We start from the raw sequence: 16,725 nt of genomic DNA on the forward strand, positions 1-16,725 counted from the left end.
AGGGAGTGGCTATTGATCCTGCTAAGATTGGAGCTATGCAGAATTGGCCTTTACCTAAGAATTTGAAAGCTCTGAGAGGGTTCTTAGGTTTAACAGGTTACTACAGAAAGTTCATTAAAGGATATGGCGAACTGAGCAAACCTTTGACTAATATGCTCAAGAAAGAGGGCTTTTATTGGACTCAGGAAGCAATGGTAGCATTTGAGAAACTGAAACAAGTTATGTGTAAAGCACTAGTGCTGGCTTTACCTAATTTTGAGCATAAATTTTTTTTGGAAACAGATGCTAGCTCAAAAGGCATTGGAGCAGTACTATCTCAGGATGGAAGGCCTATAGCTTATCTCAGTAAGGCTCTTGGACCAAAACATGCAGATCTATCAATCTATGAAAAGGAATATCTAGCCATTTTAATGGCAGTTTCCCACTGGAGACACTATTTAGAAAGTGGATCATTTGTTATCAAGACAGATCATGAGCCCCTCAAACATTTACTGGAGCAGAAACTAACGACAGTAATTCAGAAAAAGGGACTTACTAAGTTGTTGGGGCTGGATTATACAATCCAGTATAGAAAAGGCAAGCATAATAAAGTGGCAGATGCTCTTTCTAGACAACAAGCAGATTCTGGAGAATTTTTACAATGGGCATAACAGTTATTACTCCTACTTGGATTCAGGACATTCAACAGAGTTATGAGGAGGATGAAATTGCACATAAGAAACTACCTATTTTGGTTCTTCAATCAGATGCTATAGAAGACTGGAAGTTGGTTCAAGGGGTTCTGTATTTTAAAGATAAAGTATATGTGGGCAGCAAAGGGGATCTAAGAGAAAAGATTATTCGGGCTTTGCATGATTCAGCACTAGGAGGACATTCCGGCATTCAAGCTACATATCAAAGAATCAAGTCCTATTTTTTCTGGCCTAAAATGAAAACTATGATACAACAGCATGTGCAAGAATGTGAAGTTTGTCAACGGACGAAAATTGAACACATTGCTAAACCAGGGTTGTTACAGCCTATTCCAGTCCCAAACAATGTTTGGGAAGTCATTACCATGGATTTTATTGAAGGTTTACCAGCTTCTATGAAACACACATGCATCCTAGTGGTGATTGATAAGTTTACAAAGTATGCTCACTTCTTACCCTTATCTCACCCATTTACAGTGGTAGAAGTTGCCAGATTATACTTAGACCAAGTTTACAAATTACATGGTCCCCCTAAGGTTGCTATCTCAGATAGAGACAAAATTTTCACCAGTCTATTTTGGCAGGAGTTATTGAAACAATTGGGAACGACTACATTCTTTAGCACTGCTTATCATCCTGAAACGGATGGACAGACTGAACGACTCAATCAATGCTTAGAACAATACCTTAGATGTATGTGTTTGCTTAAACCATCATCATGGTCAAAGTTCTTAGCTCAAGCAGAGTGGTGGTACAATACTAATTACCACACTGCTTTGAGAATGACTCCATTTGAGGCACTATATGGATATAAACCTCCTACCTTAAGTTGGTCAGACGAGTCTAAGGTAGGGGCAGTTCAGGACATGATGCAGCAGCGTGTTCAGTTAAATACATTGCTACGAGAACAACTACTAAAAGCCAGCAATCATATGAAACAGATAACAGATCGTAATCGCACTGTTTACCTGAAACTTCAGCCTTATCGACAGACATCACTTGCTCTGCGAAAAAATCTGAAACTTGCTGCCAGATACTTTGGTCCCTACAAAATTCAGCAAAGAATTGGTAAGGTTGCTTACAGATTACAGTTATCGTCCGATTCTAAATTACATCCCGTGTTCCATATCAGTTTACCCAGCAATAGTCTTGAATAAAAGGATGATTAAACGCCAAAATCGAGCAGTTACCCAATTATTGATTCAATGGACGAATATGGGACCAGCTGAGGTGACATGGGAAGATTATACGGTGTTAAAGGCTCAGTTCCCTGATTTTGATCCTTGGGGACAAGGATCCTCTGGTGGAGGGGGTATTGTCATGATGGAAACTGAGTTAGGGTTGAAAAAGGGAGATTTGGGAATGAAATTGAATCAATTAGGGATTGCAGAGAATTTGGGAATTTGGAACGGGAAGAAGAGTGAAATTGGGAGAATTGGAAGTAAAAATGAAGAAGTTACTATTGGGGCTAAAGTGGATGAAGTAAAGGGGTTACCTGATAGAAATAACGGGCCAGGATGATTGGGCTCCAGTATTATCCTTTATGGAATCAGCCTGCATGAGTCAGCATATCAATTTGTTATCTTTGTTAGATTTATAGTACATGCCAGCTGTAAGGTACTTGTGCATATATAATATTGTACCTGATTCTATGGAATCATGCTGAATGAATGAATGACAAGTTTCTTCTGAATCCTTTTCTAATTCTCTTCTGAAATCCCCAAAATTCACCCCTAATTCGTAACATTATCCTTTGTTTCTGGTGCTTATTCTTTTAAATAATGTAAATAATGAAATGTGTTTTTTTATCTATTTGTGTAATTTCCCAGGATTAACCCACTATTTGATTGACCCACACCATTCATGGATTAATTAATGGAGGTTCTGAATGCTCATGATTTTTTTCATCCTTTGTTAAGTGTCAAAGGATGATGGATTTCACTCTATTTCATCCTCAATGTTTGTTGTGGAAGCTATGCTAGTGTTCTTGAGGGTATAGTTTATCTTATTTAGAATTTGAATTTTTGAAAGAGCGGAGAAAGATGTCATTGATAATTTCAATGGAGTTGCTTGTGAATTTTTATGGTTGCTTGATTAATTTGTAGATTGCGTTAGGGTTTGGTATATGTTTTTGGTGTAAATTTGAGGTTAGGGTTTGGTGGTAGGATTTGGGGTTAAGTTTTTTTTGCCCAATTAATATAATTTTTATTTTATTAAATAGAAATCTTATGTGACTGAATTTTAATGTTAAAATAAGCTACGTCAACGAGCTGTTAGTAATACAATGACAGAACGACAAAAAATGTTCAATGTATAAAGTTCAAGCAAATTGAAAATTTTAAAAGTACAGTAAGTAAAATAAAAATTTCATGAAAATTCAGTTATCAAATTTATAATTTACTCTTTTTAAAAATTATTACAAAATTATCCTGCATTGAGTCATTGTTTAGATTGTTTAGAGAAATTATTCGGCTCATCACGTCATCTATAGTTTCAACCAATAACATTTGTCTACATTATTTTTCAAGATAAATCTTCACATATTTCATACATATAAATAAAAGATGGGTGGTTATTTAAAAATTATTTTAAAATCTATTACCGTTATTCATTGAAATTATGGATGATAAAATGAGCCGGATCGATAAAATAATTTCTCAAATTCCCAGTCTTCCTGGCTCATTGGCTCAGTTCTTAATCAGAATAATAAAGACTAAAACTGTACTGTATAGATACACTCATTCAAACAGTGAAAAAATGAAATAATTCAAAACAAAATGAATACAGCTGTAAGAGAAATGGGAATTTGTAAAGACAAACACACTGTAATTGGTTTTTTTGGGTACTTTTTGTGGGTCACTTACCCTCCCCTCCCCTCCCCTCCCCTCCCCTCCCCTCCCCTCCCAGGACCATCACTCGAACTCTTCCTAAAAATAGTCTTTAGTCAGAATACTAATAACCCCACTTGACTCTTTACTGAACAGTAAAGAGTTCCCCCAATAATTTTTGTTTTCAGTTTTAGTTTAAAGAAAAAAAGAGAAGGCTTCTACTTGATGCATTTTCTGAGTTCAAAAGCTCATCCTTTTTCAAATCATTTTCACTCCTTTGTCTTTTATTTACCCTCTCTTCCTTCTTCTTTTTCTTGCATTTCTGGCTTCTCTTTCAGAACCCTAGATTTGAAAACCTAGGGTTTTGTTTTTCTTGATGAATTCATGGTCCTGAGTGCTACAATTTCTTAAAAGCTTCTACTTTGTTTGGGTTTTTGAGCTTTTCAGATTTCAAACTCAGCATCCTTCTTCTTCTTTTTAGCTTGCTCAAGAGTTAACTTTTTTCAACTGAAGATTCTTGGGGTTAAAAAGGAGATTCCTATGAAGCAGAGATTTCAAATTCTCAAGTTGTTTTAGTTGGAAGCCATGGTAAAACCATTTTCTCAAAACCACTACCTTTTTCTTGCAAGTTTGAATCGGTTTAATTTTGGGGCTAAAAAAGTCTTTAAATAAACCCAAAGTTTTGGTCCCAAGTCTTTCTCTTCTTAAACTGTGATTAATTCAGTAGTAAATGCATGGATGGGAGAGAAACCAAGGCATTATCAGGCGGGTCATCTCATTATTATATTCATAGAGGAGTTAATGGGCCTAGTTTATCTGCATTTTATTCTCAACCAAGTTTCAGGACCCCATCTAACCCCCAGGTTCAGCTTCAGTCGGACATTGGATCAACAGTTACAAGGGAGCCTAAAAATGACAGCTTTCCTCATGGTATTGACATGGGGTTGCCCTCTGGGGTGCCACCGGGAGAGCCGGTTAAGAAAAAGAGAGGGAGGCCCCGGAGATATGCTCCTGATGGCCAGGTTTCCCTGGGGCTTTTGCCTTTGCCTTCTAAGCCTAAGTCTTCATCAGGAGCAGATGGTTCTGGCCACAAAAGAAAGAAAGGACGTCCTACTGGGACTGGAAGGAAGCAGCAATTAGCAGCTCTAGGTTAGTGTTTTGTTGCATTTTGGTGTTTGAATTGGAAATTAGCTAACATATGGCTAGAGTTTAGTTCTCAGCAGAAATAGATATGCTTTTATAAACTAGCTGTGTTGTGAATATATGCTACTTGCTTTCAGTATTTAACTGTTCTGTTGTTTATGATAGGCGAATGGATGAACAGTTCAGCCGGGCAGGCCTTTGCTCCTCATGTCTTTACTGTTGGAATTGGAGAAGTAAGCCACATCTTTTCAGTTCATCCAACATACAATAAAAATTGAATTGATCTTGGACACATATCTTTTGCAGTTAAATACGCTAATCCGACAAAACGCACAGTAGATATTCACACGCCCACACACACTTAAGCTTATGAATTGGTATAGAAGGGACATGGGTTGCATTATCCGTTCCGAATTAGCATTACTGTGTTTTGTTACATGATATAGTTGCAAATAGAATCAGCAATTTCCTAATCATGTAGAACTTTATTTTGATATGGAATGTGCAAATTTTATGTTCTTTTACAGGATGTTGTAGAGAAAATGGTGTTCTTTTCACAACAAAGGCCAAGAGCTGTCTGCATTTTATCAGGCAGCGGTACAGTTTCCTCTGTAACTCTACGTCAACCTGCATCTTCAACTCCTACGATGACATATGAGGTTGTGGCACTTTACACTGGTTTTTCTACTTATGCATAAATGCCTTTTTCTACTTTTGCAAAATCATAGTATGGTAGCCTGATTATGTATCAGTTTGTTTGTGTTTTTCCCCGAGTCGATACAGGCTTTCTGCCAATGAAACTGCCATGTTATGTTTAGTTTGGTGGGAACTTATTTGATCTGTTTTAACTTTTGTTAGGGCCATTTCAAGATATTATGTTTGTCTGGGTTGTACTTGCTTCCCGAGGATGGCGGACCTCGCAGTCGAACAGGAGGCATAAGTGCTTCTCTTTCTACCCCTGATGGTCATGTCATAGGTGGTGGGGTTGCAACATTGATTGCATCAAGCCCTGTTCAGGTATCCATATTTCTCCAAATTCCACTATCTAGAGGGCTATGGCATGACTCTATGCGTATGATTCTGAGGTATTATATACACTTGCTGTAGCTGGTGGTGTGCAGTTTTGTTTATGGGGGATCTAAAACTAAGAACAAACAACTGGCTAGTCCGAAAGGAAAGGATTCCATGCCTCAATTCTGCAACGAAACAACTATGCCAACAAGTGCACCTTCGACTCAACATTTCACTCCCCCTCCTACAAGTGCTTGGCCTGGTTCACGGCCTGTCGGTCTGAGAAACCCTCCCGGAGATATTGACCTGATGCGAGGATGATCACTACATTCATGTTGTACATCTACAGAATCTGAGATGAAAAGTTTAAAAATCTTCCCAATTTGCCCTATAGGAGAAATAGGTTTCTGCTAACTTAGATTGTAACGAAGTCAGTTGTTTCTCCATCTTTGGGTGGAGATAGGGCTAAGGGGTTCATTGTTTGTTCAACTGTGAAATCCAACCATTATTATCTGCCTTACGCAGCATTTCAAGTTTAGATGAACAAAATATGGAAAACAAGTGAACCGTCAGCACACAGCAATGAAGCCGTGTCCTGGCTGAAAGACATGATAAAGAAAACAAGAAATCCAAATGATACTATGGGCCTTTGTTAATCTTTTTAAGTGAATGAAAGCAGTGCAGGAAATAAGAATGGAAACTCGAATTGTAACTATTTGTATTACAACAAGATGATTAATCAACAAAAACAAAGTTGCATATAATGCAAGAACAAACTCGAGAAGATCCCAATATATAACACTAATATACATGCTGAATTTGGTCTTGTTAGACATGGTTCTAACATGGAATTCTGCAATACAAATTTTACAAACCTGGAATAAACGCTCACTACGAGAATAAGTACTTTATGCTTACACTTCGATCGGTTGGTCGTCTACCCTTCATCTCTCAGCAATAATCAGGCAGCTTGTCATCTTCCCTCTTTTTCACTTATCATTGCAGTAGCTTCTTTATATCATACTGCAGTACCAAAATTCACTTTATGTAACAATACCTCGATATAAAATGCCAAAATTGGACTCTTATGCACGAGAATTTGTTTTGGGGGGGGGGAGCAAAGTGAAGGTTTCACCTCAAGACTTAGTGGGGAAGTGGTCGGGTAATAACGATGAACAACTTGGCCCTCCTTACCGACCAAGAACTTGGCAAAGTTCCATTGGATGTTGTCTCCAAAAATTCCCCATTTCCCTAACTTTAAGTACTTGTACAGTGGAGAAGCATTATCGCCATTTACTTCAATCTAATACCAAAACAGCAAGTAAGTGCCTCAAGAATTTTGCACATTATGCATATGGTTCATAAGCAGGGTTCTTCATGCAAGCATGTTATCATAGACCATAAACTATGCCAATCGAGGTATAGATCATCCGGTAAAAAAAACCTATATAGTAACCAATGATTGTGTAAAAAATAACCAAGTTTTACTAACTTCAACAGTAAAGCAAGCACAACATTGATCTGGCTACCTTGTCAAAGATGGGAAATTCCGATCTAAAGCGGGTGCAAACAAATTCCGAAATCTCATCATTTGATCCTGGTTCCTCCTCTCCAAATTGATTGCATGGAAAAGCCAGAATCTCCAAGCCTTTTACAAAACAAATGCAGATTTGAGTCTGTGTTAACATCGCAATATCATATATCTTTCGAAGCGGGATTTGTAATTTATTCCTAATGATGGCAATACGGAAAGTACGGGGGGAAACTCCCAAGGCTCAAAATGCAAACCTTGTCCTTTATATTTCTCATATAATTGATTCAGTTCTGTGTAGTTCGAGTTTGTCATTCCGCTGCCACATAATAACCGAAGAGAGGATCATAAAAAAGAAACCTACTTGGTCCAAGAACGAAAGAACAAGGATTTTGGCTCAAAGGACTGAAAATTTTTAGGTTATAAACCATCATCAATTGGCTCTGCTGCAAATATAACATAATCCAGTATTGATCAGAGAGATAGAAAGAACATACCATTTGGAAGCAACATTAACAATCAATAGCACTTTTCCTTTGTAAATACTGAGATCCACATCATTTCCGTTGGCATCCTGTCAAATTGAGGCAAAAGGATACCAATTACAACCATTTGATTGGTCTGCAATTCAAAGCAGAATACTACCATTTGATTTCACTACCTTATTTTCCATCTTATGCTAAATAGAATCTCAACAAATTAAAAAATCATTAAGAATCCTTCTTGGAAGAATTAAGAAACTGAGAAAGTTCCTGTCTGTGGCATTACTTTTCATACAAAAAAAAAAGCATGATTTCTCGACTGATATCTCAGGCAAGCATCTTCTATCCAGTTAATTTAGCTGCCAATATACATAGTTCGTGTTTACCCCTTTCTACCGCCGTTCAACAATAAATGAACAACCTCAACGAAAAGGTAACCCAAAGTTTATTGAAAAGGAATCGAGAAACTATCAGAATTTGCCCAATCGCTATCTATAATACGAAACGATCAGTTTAAACAACTAAAAATCATAGCTAGCTTCTAATTTGCCTTGGTTTCTTTCTTTGGCTTATCTTTCCTGGAACTGAAAAAGTAAAGAACCACACAGAAGGGTAATTGAAGAGTATGAACAGTGTACATAAAGGGATTAAAGGAAGAAACAAGAGACCAACCTTGACAGTAAAATCATAGATGGATTCTGGGTTTTCTCTTGTTTGAGTCGCCATTGAGTAATGCTTGTTTTGATCCAGAGGAAAAGTTGGAAAGAGAGGCGAGAAAAAAAAAGGAAACAAGTCTAGATTCCCACTCGTCACCATGAAGCATGCTGTTTAGTTAGCTAAATTAATAATTTACAAATCCTAACTTTTTTGTTCTTTAATTTCTCTTTCATTTTAATTCTTATTTCACCTTCATTATTATAAATTTATACCCAACAGAAATGATTATAATAATAATTTACTGCTACTTTATAATAAAATATAATTATTATTTTGATTCAATAGGTTAATTTGGTTTAACATATCAAAAAATAAATTAATGAAAATTTCTAATATATTTTTATTAGATTATTTTAAATTAAAATTAAATTAATAATATATATTTTGTAGAAACATAAATTATTACTGTAGCAGTTACGCATGTTTCAAAATTTAACATAAAATAATATATTTGTTATAATATTTTAATTAAAGAATTAAATTGTTATTATTTTTTAAAAAATGATTGATACACTTTTAGCCCTAAATTCTACTTTAAATTGATTTTTGATGTCTAATTTTTTTTGTTAAAAATAAATGTTTAATATTTTCTCCGTTATATTTTTAGGTACCTACCGTTAAAAGAAACCGTTAAGTGATTAGTGTCACGTCAATTTTTTTTAAAATTAAAAAATATTTTATTTTAAAAAATCAAAAAGAAATATAAACATGACACGTGTCACATAACGATTTCTTCTAACGAATGACACCTAAAAGTGTAACGGAAAAAATATCAGACACCTATTTTTAACAAAAAATTCTCTAGGCACCAAAAGTCAAATTGAGATATAATTTAGGCACCTAAAAGTGTATTAATCCAAAAAAAAAAATACATGATTGTAAAGGGACATGGATGTATTTACCCTGAAAACAGATCAAACAAAACCCAGTTTTAGAATTCATTCGGTTCAATTCAATGCGTCTTTGAATCTTTTCAGTCTGGCATTTGTTCTGCACAATGGTTATCAAGTACTGTATTCATTGTTGACCATAGATAAAAAAAAGTCAGTACTCATACAAGCTAATAGTTGCTTAACATCCATTATTGCAGCGTCTGTAAAGAGTAGGGGAAAGATTAAACAGCAGAAGATCCGGTGATCAATACTTTGTAATACAGTACACGGTTTTCACTCACATTCTTGAAGGCAATGCCTTTTTCATGTCGGATCCACCTTCGTTTTTCGCTGCCTTTAACCGCTGGTTTTGTAGTTTTTCCTTGGCTTTCATGAGGACTTTATGCACTTCATCGAAGTGAGGACTCGTAGCATTTCTTGTGTTCTCGATCCACTGCTGGACTTTCTTGTGCGGACCCAAAATCCTCGCACGGTCCTTCTCGTCCAAAACCTGCATCCAAGACACTTTTATCAGATTTCAATGTCTTTCCAAATAAATTTCATTTTCTCAGTACATGCATAGATCTGCAAGCCACGATGGAACAAATATTCTGATATTAGCAATCGAAGGTAAGCTGTGTATGTTTGGGGAAGCCGAAGCAATGCAAGTAATACAGTACAGGTTGGTTTTGAGCAGGAAGTTAAGTCCCGGAATCTGGTTTTGAGCTCCGTCAAAAGAACAAGAAGACGTACGATAACCTATTCAACTGAAATGAAGAGACAAGTCTGTGTAACAAAAGTTGACCTCTTAGCCATTTCTATATAGTAATTAAGTACGACCGATCATCAATATAACTGTCAAATTTTGCAGATTTGTGTATATTTTTTCATGTAATAAAACCTAATCTTGATGGTTGCAAGAAAAGAACGACGACTCGGGAGAACTGGCTTGGATAAACTATGCCAGATTTGACCTTTCTCTTTCCTTGTATAAGTGGTTTTGCTTTGGCATGTCAGCGAGAGAAGATGAAGATAGAACAAGAAACTGATGATAACTAAAGATTACAGAAAAGACTATTTATGAGCTTATAAAGGAAATGATCCTAAAAAATACATGCCAAAAAGGAACATATTTTATGATGCTTATAAAGGATATGGTCCTAAAATGTGCATGTAAGATCCAAGAAATAATTGCATGTACTCGAGAAAGGCTCAGTTGCTCCTATAGTTGAGCTGATTACGATGATGAACGGTGTGCAGGACCGTAAGGAAAGAGGTAATCTATAGGAGGCAAACCTGAACCTGTATCTTAGAATATTATATTTCACCAGAGCATGCAGCAACAAAGAATATAAATGTGGACAAAAACATCAAGTCACAAAAATGTACCTCGAGTTGCATTATTTCGCAAACAAGGCTAAGATCAGCTATGGATGGCTGGTTTCCACCTAGCAGAAAACGTCCATTTTCCTTGAGCCAAAAGGACTCTAACTTTGAAAGAGATGAAGACAGAATCGGTTCAGCTTCAGCAGCTGCTTGGGGATTCAATGGACGGCCGAGTACAGGTGCTATTGTAGTATTGAAAACATATGGGGCTGAAAAGAGAATCAAGTTCAAAAGTCATATCTAACCCAAGGAAGGGGGCATTTATATGCATAACCTGATAGCCAAGAATATGTGACAAGGGGTGACAAAACCACTAAGATAAAGCGAGTTTGAGTCTACATACACAATCGAGCACAATCATTAAGTGATGTGAGAGGTGCCAAAACAAAGAATGAAAGAAAATTTAGCATCTCTTATAGTCCAATAATGTAATAGGAAAATAAGTGCACAAATTTGATGCTTCAAAAGCCTACCCAGAGAACATGTTACTGTAATAGCATCAACCCACAAGGGCCAACAACACATCATAAAATAAGACTGTTAAGAATATTATCCTACATCATCAATAACTATTCACCAATCATTTAAACAGTTTGATTCTTTTCAGGGTTAATTATACACCTGCACCACGGCGTAAGTTGGAGTGATGCCAGTCCAACACCGAATGTATCCTACTTCTCGTTGAAACATCAGCTGGATACCTTAAAACAGGACAAGAAAATTTGTTAACAACTTGGGTTGCAGATTCAAACCAAATATGAAATCTACAGAAATATATTGATAACACTTTGATTTGAACATCTCAAGTCCAGGTAAAACTGTAAAATAGAGTGCATAGATACCAGCAAGTAAGTTGGTAATGTCACAAGACCCATATAACAAAACCATGAACATACCTCCTAAGCTATTCAACTATCCATATGAAAAAAGTGATGTATAATAGCATAAAGAACTCGGCAAGGAACTCCAACAAATAAGCACGGAAGAAATTGAATATCAACAGGCACTATCACTATCCATACCCTGTATATTGTCCAAAACATTATGTAGTATTGAATGTAAGCCGAAAGAGAAAGCAACTGTACTTACCAATGGTCTGCAACTCCGGGGAATGCGCAAGCAAGGTAGATCAGAATGGCATGGCTGCAAAATATATATAAAGTAAATTTGTAGGAAACCTTTGAAATTAAGGGGGAAAAGCAGGGGGTCAGTGAAGTACTCTTCAGATACCTCTCAAACAACTTAAATCTTCCATCAGTGATGGCTGGTAGTCGTTTCATGGGATTTATTTCTGCAACAAAACCAGAGGAATAAAAATTGAACATGTTATTATATCTACTTTCCTATAAGAGCGTAATTTATAAAATATTTTCATAACACTAATTTAATTGATCATAATTCGAATCGTATATTAATAACAAATGAAAGAATACCTTCGAATTCAGAAGTTAAATGCTGACCCTTTGAGATATGAACTTTGATCTCCTCATAGTCTATACCGTTCATCCTTTTTTAATAATAATAAAAAAAGAACATTTAAAAGAGATAAAACCCAGATAATAGTTGAAATCAAGTGAAAGAACTGAAATTTACTTGCAGAAGATGATAACAGCGCGAGATGGCTGAGACATTCGATCTGCGTAGACTTTGAGCGTCATTTTCCCCCCCTTTCGGTATTGCTCTCTGTTTTGGGTTTCTGCCTATGTTTACGCTTCTGTTTCTCCTTTCACCACATCGGGGATTGACTATGGATAACAAGTTTGCATTTTGATTTGATATCACAACTCACTCTATTATTGGTAACATCATAATCAGGTTACCATGTATATATATAATGCAATTGAGTCCCTTAATTAATTGACTGTGACAATCATGTCAATAGAACTTTAAATCTAAAATGGATATTAATATTCTTCGTAAAAAAAAGTACTACTAATTTTTTGTTACACATGGTGGTGGTCAAAGTTATTTGTATTATTCGAAAATTGATGTTTCAATCGATGATATGAATGATATAGTTGTCATTAGTGAGAGAAAGAACAAATAAAAAACGGAGATTATCTAAGGGTAGATCAAAAGATTGAATTCAAGAAGCTTAAAAGATTGAATTCAAGAAGCTTAAAAGATCTGATATGATTTCATGACTTTTGAAAGATATTTTTTATAATATAATTTTATAAATTGAATGATAAATCAAGATGAAACTTACTATGAAACTTCGGTGGTGTTTGTTTTTGCATAGGTAAAAGATCTGCAGTCTGCGGACCACATCTGCAGTCATCTGCAGCAGAAGAGGTGGACCAAAAGTCTGCAGTCTTCAAGAAGAAGACTGTTTGTTTTTTAATGTTTGCAGACTGCTAAAATGAACTGAAATATAAATAAACTGATTTTTTAAACTTAAAAGAGTTTTGCAATACTGAGATTTAAAAATTTTTAGTTTTATAATACTGAAATTTAAATAATCCATACATCTACAATAATAAATTATTTAAAATAAATCAATCCATATTTTAAAATAAATCAATCCATACTAATAAATTATTTAAAATAAATCAATCCATACAACTACAATAATAAATCAATCCATATTTTAAAATAAATCAATCCATACTAATAAATTATTTAAAATAAATCAATCCATACTAATAAATTATTTAAAATAAATCAATTCATACAACTACAAAAATAAATCAATCCATATTTTAAAATAAATCAATCCATACTAATAAATTATTTAAAATAAATCAATCTATAAAACTACAATAATAAATCAATCAATATTTTAAAATAAATCAATTCATACTAATAAATTATTTAAAATAAAGCAATTCATACTAATAAATTATTTAAAATAAATCAATCCATATTTTAAAATAAATCAATCCATACTAATAAATTATTTAAAATAAATTATTTTAAAATAAATCAATCCATGTTTTATAATAAATTATTTTAAAATAAATTATTTTAAACTAAATAACCTTATTAAATTATTTAAAATTATTTTAATAAATAACTATATTTTATAATTGTTCTTGAAGAGATTTGAAGACCTTTGAAGACATAAAATCATGTCTGCACCAAGAAGAGCTCGTGCAGACGTTTGAAGAGCTTATGTCTTCTAAAAAACAAAGAGTCTGCGAAGCCTAATGTCTGCGTGACGTAGACATAAGTGGTTTGAAGAGCTTGTACAGTGAAAACAAACATCACCTTGAAGTTCACTAGTCCACCATAAAACAACGTCAAAAATAGAGCTAATAACTTGATTATAACTTTTAAAGATACGATGGTTCAATTATAAGTTATTAATAATAAAATGACCTATGATATAATTTACATATAAAAATTATGTATGTGATGTGAATTTTCCATTAATCGAATATAATACATCATGGAATCATTTGATATTTAACGATAAAATAATTGATTGTTACAATCTATTAATTTAACGATTTGATTATAATTTACTGAAATATAATGATCCAGTTGTAAATATATTAATAATATAGTGACTTGTGATGAAATTTACCCTTTACATTCCCTTCACGTGGGAAAAAGCAGAGACTTCGGGAAAGGCGTCGTCGTATTGACCCTTGATATTACATCGACACTCTCTCTAATCTCAGTGGCGTTCTCGTATCAGCTTTCAACAGCATTCCATCAAGTGAAGTCCAATAAAAAAAACTTTGAATTATTTAAATTGATGAATTTTATTTTATAATTAACAGTTGACTTGAATATTTTTTTGAGTGAGTTGAGCTTTTAAGTTTTTATTTAAATTTAATTGTAATTATTTATAATATTAAGATATTATTTGATTTTAATTTAAATAATATTTTATAATCATATTCAATATATATTTTTTTGTATTTTTTTATATGTAATGTACATCTATCATACAAAGTAGAAGTACTTAACTCAAACTTAAAAATCAATATACTAATTACTAAAAATTTTAAGTTATTTGAGTTATATTTTACAACTCGATTTGAACTTGAAAATTTTTCAAGTCGAATTGAATTCACCAACCTTGACAAAGTTATATTTTGTAAGTCGTTAATGTTTTGTTTTTGGTTTTTAATCTTTTTCTTCCTTCTTGGTGCTTTTCATTTCTAAAACCCAAGTGTTCGCATCCACAGTTCTGCATCATTTTAGTCTGGCTAGTCGGCGATGGGAGATCGGTATTTACATTTGAATTTGTTAATCGGATGTTGCTTTGATCCCGATAGTAGCTTATGAAACCGTTTGATTTGTTTCCGTTTCACCCAACCGATTAGGAATTCAATTGTTCGGATAAGAGGCTTAAGAAACTAGTGCTTTATGGTAGTGTAGATCTTCAAGTGCTGTGGAATTCATTTAGAAAATGAAGGTTGAAGATACTATTTTTTATCCATATTATTATTATTATTATTATTATTATTATATATTATTATCATTATTAATATTATTATATTATTATTTTTATTATTATTATTATTATTTTTACTTATTATTAAATATATTAAATACATATAAATACAAACCAATTACAATTAAACCGGCCCAGTTACAAACCAACTAAAACCGGTCCAAATCCAACCAGAAACCCTAAATATTTGGGTTTCCAGTTAGGGTTTCCTAACCCTAATTTGATCAGCCGCCTCAGCTCACAGCCGTTGGATCTGATAAGATCCAACGGTCCAGATGATGCCAGAAGGAAACCCTAGGGTTTGATACCCTAGGGCCACGCGGCGCCGCTCCAGCTTCCACGCGGCTGCCGACAGCCCTCGCCGCCTCCGCCGCTGCCACGTCCCAACCGAAGACTCCAGAAGATCATATACCAGCCGTCCATGCAAGGCTACGGGGTGAGTCACCACTGGTAGTCCGGTGACTCACCGAGGCCCCCTCTTCGGACAGGTCCGAGACGAACACCGGTGGTGGCTATAAAAGCCACCACCCACCTGCGAAAAAAAAAACCCAGGGACAGAAACAGAGAAAAAAAAACAGAGAAAATAACAACTACCAACGATCCCAGTCTACAACAACAGAGCAAAAACAAAAGGAAAAAGGAAGGAAAAAACTTACCGAGGGAACCGTTGGTCATCAGAACCTTTTTGGAGCCATCGGAAAGTCAAAGGTCGAAGGTATAAACTTTAGATCTACGCATTTCAGTAGTATTTTAGGCTAAAAAACCTACGGATCTAGCTTTAGGGAAAACCAGGCTTTAATTTGGGGTGGGATTTGTAATTTCCGGCCACCGGATATGGCGGCCGGCGGTGGTATTGACGGTGGCTAACGGCGGCCGGCCGGAGAGCTTCTCTCTTTTCTAGAGAGAAGCGAGAGAATTTCTTTCTCTCAGAAAAGAGAGAGAAAGGGAAGAGAGGAGAAATGAGGCTGGCCCTTCGGGCCAGCTGATTTTAGGCTTAAATAGCCCTTCCCGAACGACGCCGTTTTGGAAAGGGCTATTCGCGTAATTACGAAATAGTTAAACCCCGGCCGCAGTCCTTCGTATTTGTAAATTTTACATTTTGGTCACTAAACTGAATTTGTAATAATTTTAATTTAGTCTTCGAATTTTAATTTTATTCATTTTAGTCCCTTTTATTAAAATAATATATTTAGGATAAATGACAGATTTAATCCCTTAATTTAATAAATAAAATTTTTTCCCTAGTTCATATTTTTAATTAATTTTATTATAAAATTTGAATTTTAGATAATTTTGTTTTGGTCACTAAATTATTAAATAAAAAAATAAAATATTTAATTAATTAGGAATTAGATTTAATTTTATTTTTATTATAATTAGTTATTATTTTATATGTTTTAATTTTACTGCTTAAAATACATTGTTTTAGTAATATTTTTATTTATATGGTTAAATATTTTTATATATTCATAAATATATAATAAATAATAATTTTAAATATTTATTTTTATCAAAGAAAAGGACAGTCTTAATACAATTGGATGTCCTATTCTGATATTTTAAAAAATTAAAAAATAAACAATATTATTTAAATTAATATTTATCAATATCAAGAAAAGAGCTGTCTTAAGGCACCTAGAAGTTCTTTTCGGATA

At 34.3% G+C, this 16,725-nt stretch overlaps 3 protein-coding genes across 3 annotated transcripts; 1 reads left to right on the plus strand and 2 right to left on the minus strand.

Annotated features, from left to right (window-relative positions):
* Nucleotides 1–4,124: 4,124 nt before the first annotated feature.
* Nucleotides 4,125–6,221, plus strand: LOC120199711 (AT-hook motif nuclear-localized protein 5-like). Its single transcript, XM_039200727.1, has 5 exons — nucleotides 4,125–4,669; nucleotides 4,829–4,896; nucleotides 5,191–5,322; nucleotides 5,522–5,680; nucleotides 5,771–6,221. The coding sequence occupies exons 1-5, from the start codon at nucleotides 4,255–4,257 to the stop codon at nucleotides 5,993–5,995; spliced, it is 999 nt and encodes a 332-aa protein (XP_039056658.1). The 5' UTR covers nucleotides 4,125–4,254; the 3' UTR covers nucleotides 5,996–6,221.
* A 188-nt stretch (nucleotides 6,222–6,409) lies between these two features.
* On the minus strand, nucleotides 6,410–8,491 carry LOC120199713 (probable glutathione peroxidase 8). The gene is made up of 6 exons (XM_039200731.1): nucleotides 8,360–8,491; nucleotides 7,703–7,779; nucleotides 7,463–7,524; nucleotides 7,204–7,322; nucleotides 6,810–6,977; nucleotides 6,410–6,697 (listed from the first exon to the last, which is right to left on the minus strand). The coding sequence occupies exons 1-6, from the start codon at nucleotides 8,411–8,413 to the stop codon at nucleotides 6,671–6,673; spliced, it is 507 nt and encodes a 168-aa protein (XP_039056662.1). The 5' UTR covers nucleotides 8,414–8,491; the 3' UTR covers nucleotides 6,410–6,670.
* Nucleotides 8,492–9,439: 948 nt separating this feature from the next.
* On the minus strand, nucleotides 9,440–12,401 carry LOC120199717 (glutathione S-transferase T1-like). The gene is made up of 7 exons (XM_039200736.1): nucleotides 12,256–12,401; nucleotides 12,096–12,169; nucleotides 11,893–11,953; nucleotides 11,752–11,805; nucleotides 11,284–11,363; nucleotides 10,666–10,871; nucleotides 9,440–9,787 (listed from the first exon to the last, which is right to left on the minus strand). The coding sequence occupies exons 1-7, from the start codon at nucleotides 12,318–12,320 to the stop codon at nucleotides 9,575–9,577; spliced, it is 753 nt and encodes a 250-aa protein (XP_039056667.1). The 5' UTR covers nucleotides 12,321–12,401; the 3' UTR covers nucleotides 9,440–9,574.
* Nucleotides 12,402–16,725: the final 4,324 nt, after the last annotated feature.

Source organism: Hibiscus syriacus, unplaced genomic scaffold, assembly GCF_006381635.1.
Source record: "Hibiscus syriacus cultivar Baekdansim isolate YM2019G1 unplaced genomic scaffold, ASM638163v2 tig00005465_pilon, whole genome shotgun sequence".
In the NCBI taxonomy this organism is placed as follows: Eukaryota; Viridiplantae; Streptophyta; class Magnoliopsida; order Malvales; family Malvaceae; genus Hibiscus; species Hibiscus syriacus.

Bases quoted from the DNA above. Each gene is read 5' to 3' on its own strand.
- LOC120199711 (XM_039200727.1), top strand. From the start codon at position 4,255: ATGGATGGGAGAGAAACCAAGGCATTATCAGGCGGGTCATCTCATTAT. The intron at 4,670-4,828 runs GTTAGTGTTTTG...TGTTTATGATAG, and splicing joins GCAGCAATTAGCAGCTCTAG to GCGAATGGATGAACAGTTCA. The intron at 5,681-5,770 runs GTATCCATATTT...CACTTGCTGTAG, and splicing joins TTGCATCAAGCCCTGTTCAG to CTGGTGGTGTGCAGTTTTGT.
- LOC120199713 (XM_039200731.1), bottom strand. From the start codon at position 8,413: ATGGCGACTCAAACAAGAGAAAACCCAGAATCCATCTATGATTTTACT. The intron at 7,780-8,359 runs GTTGGTCTCTTG...TCAATTTGACAG, and splicing joins TCTATGATTTTACTGTCAAG to GATGCCAACGGAAATGATGT. The intron at 6,698-6,809 runs GTGAAACCTTCA...TTGGTACTGCAG, and splicing joins CTTCCCCACTAAGTCTTGAG to TATGATATAAAGAAGCTACT.
- LOC120199717 (XM_039200736.1), bottom strand. From the start codon at position 12,320: ATGACGCTCAAAGTCTACGCAGATCGAATGTCTCAGCCATCTCGCGCT. The intron at 11,806-11,892 runs GTATCTGAAGAG...TATATTTTGCAG, and splicing joins AGATTTAAGTTGTTTGAGAG to CCATGCCATTCTGATCTACC. The intron at 11,364-11,751 runs GTAAGTACAGTT...TCCTGTTTTAAG, and splicing joins CCCGGAGTTGCAGACCATTG to GTATCCAGCTGATGTTTCAA.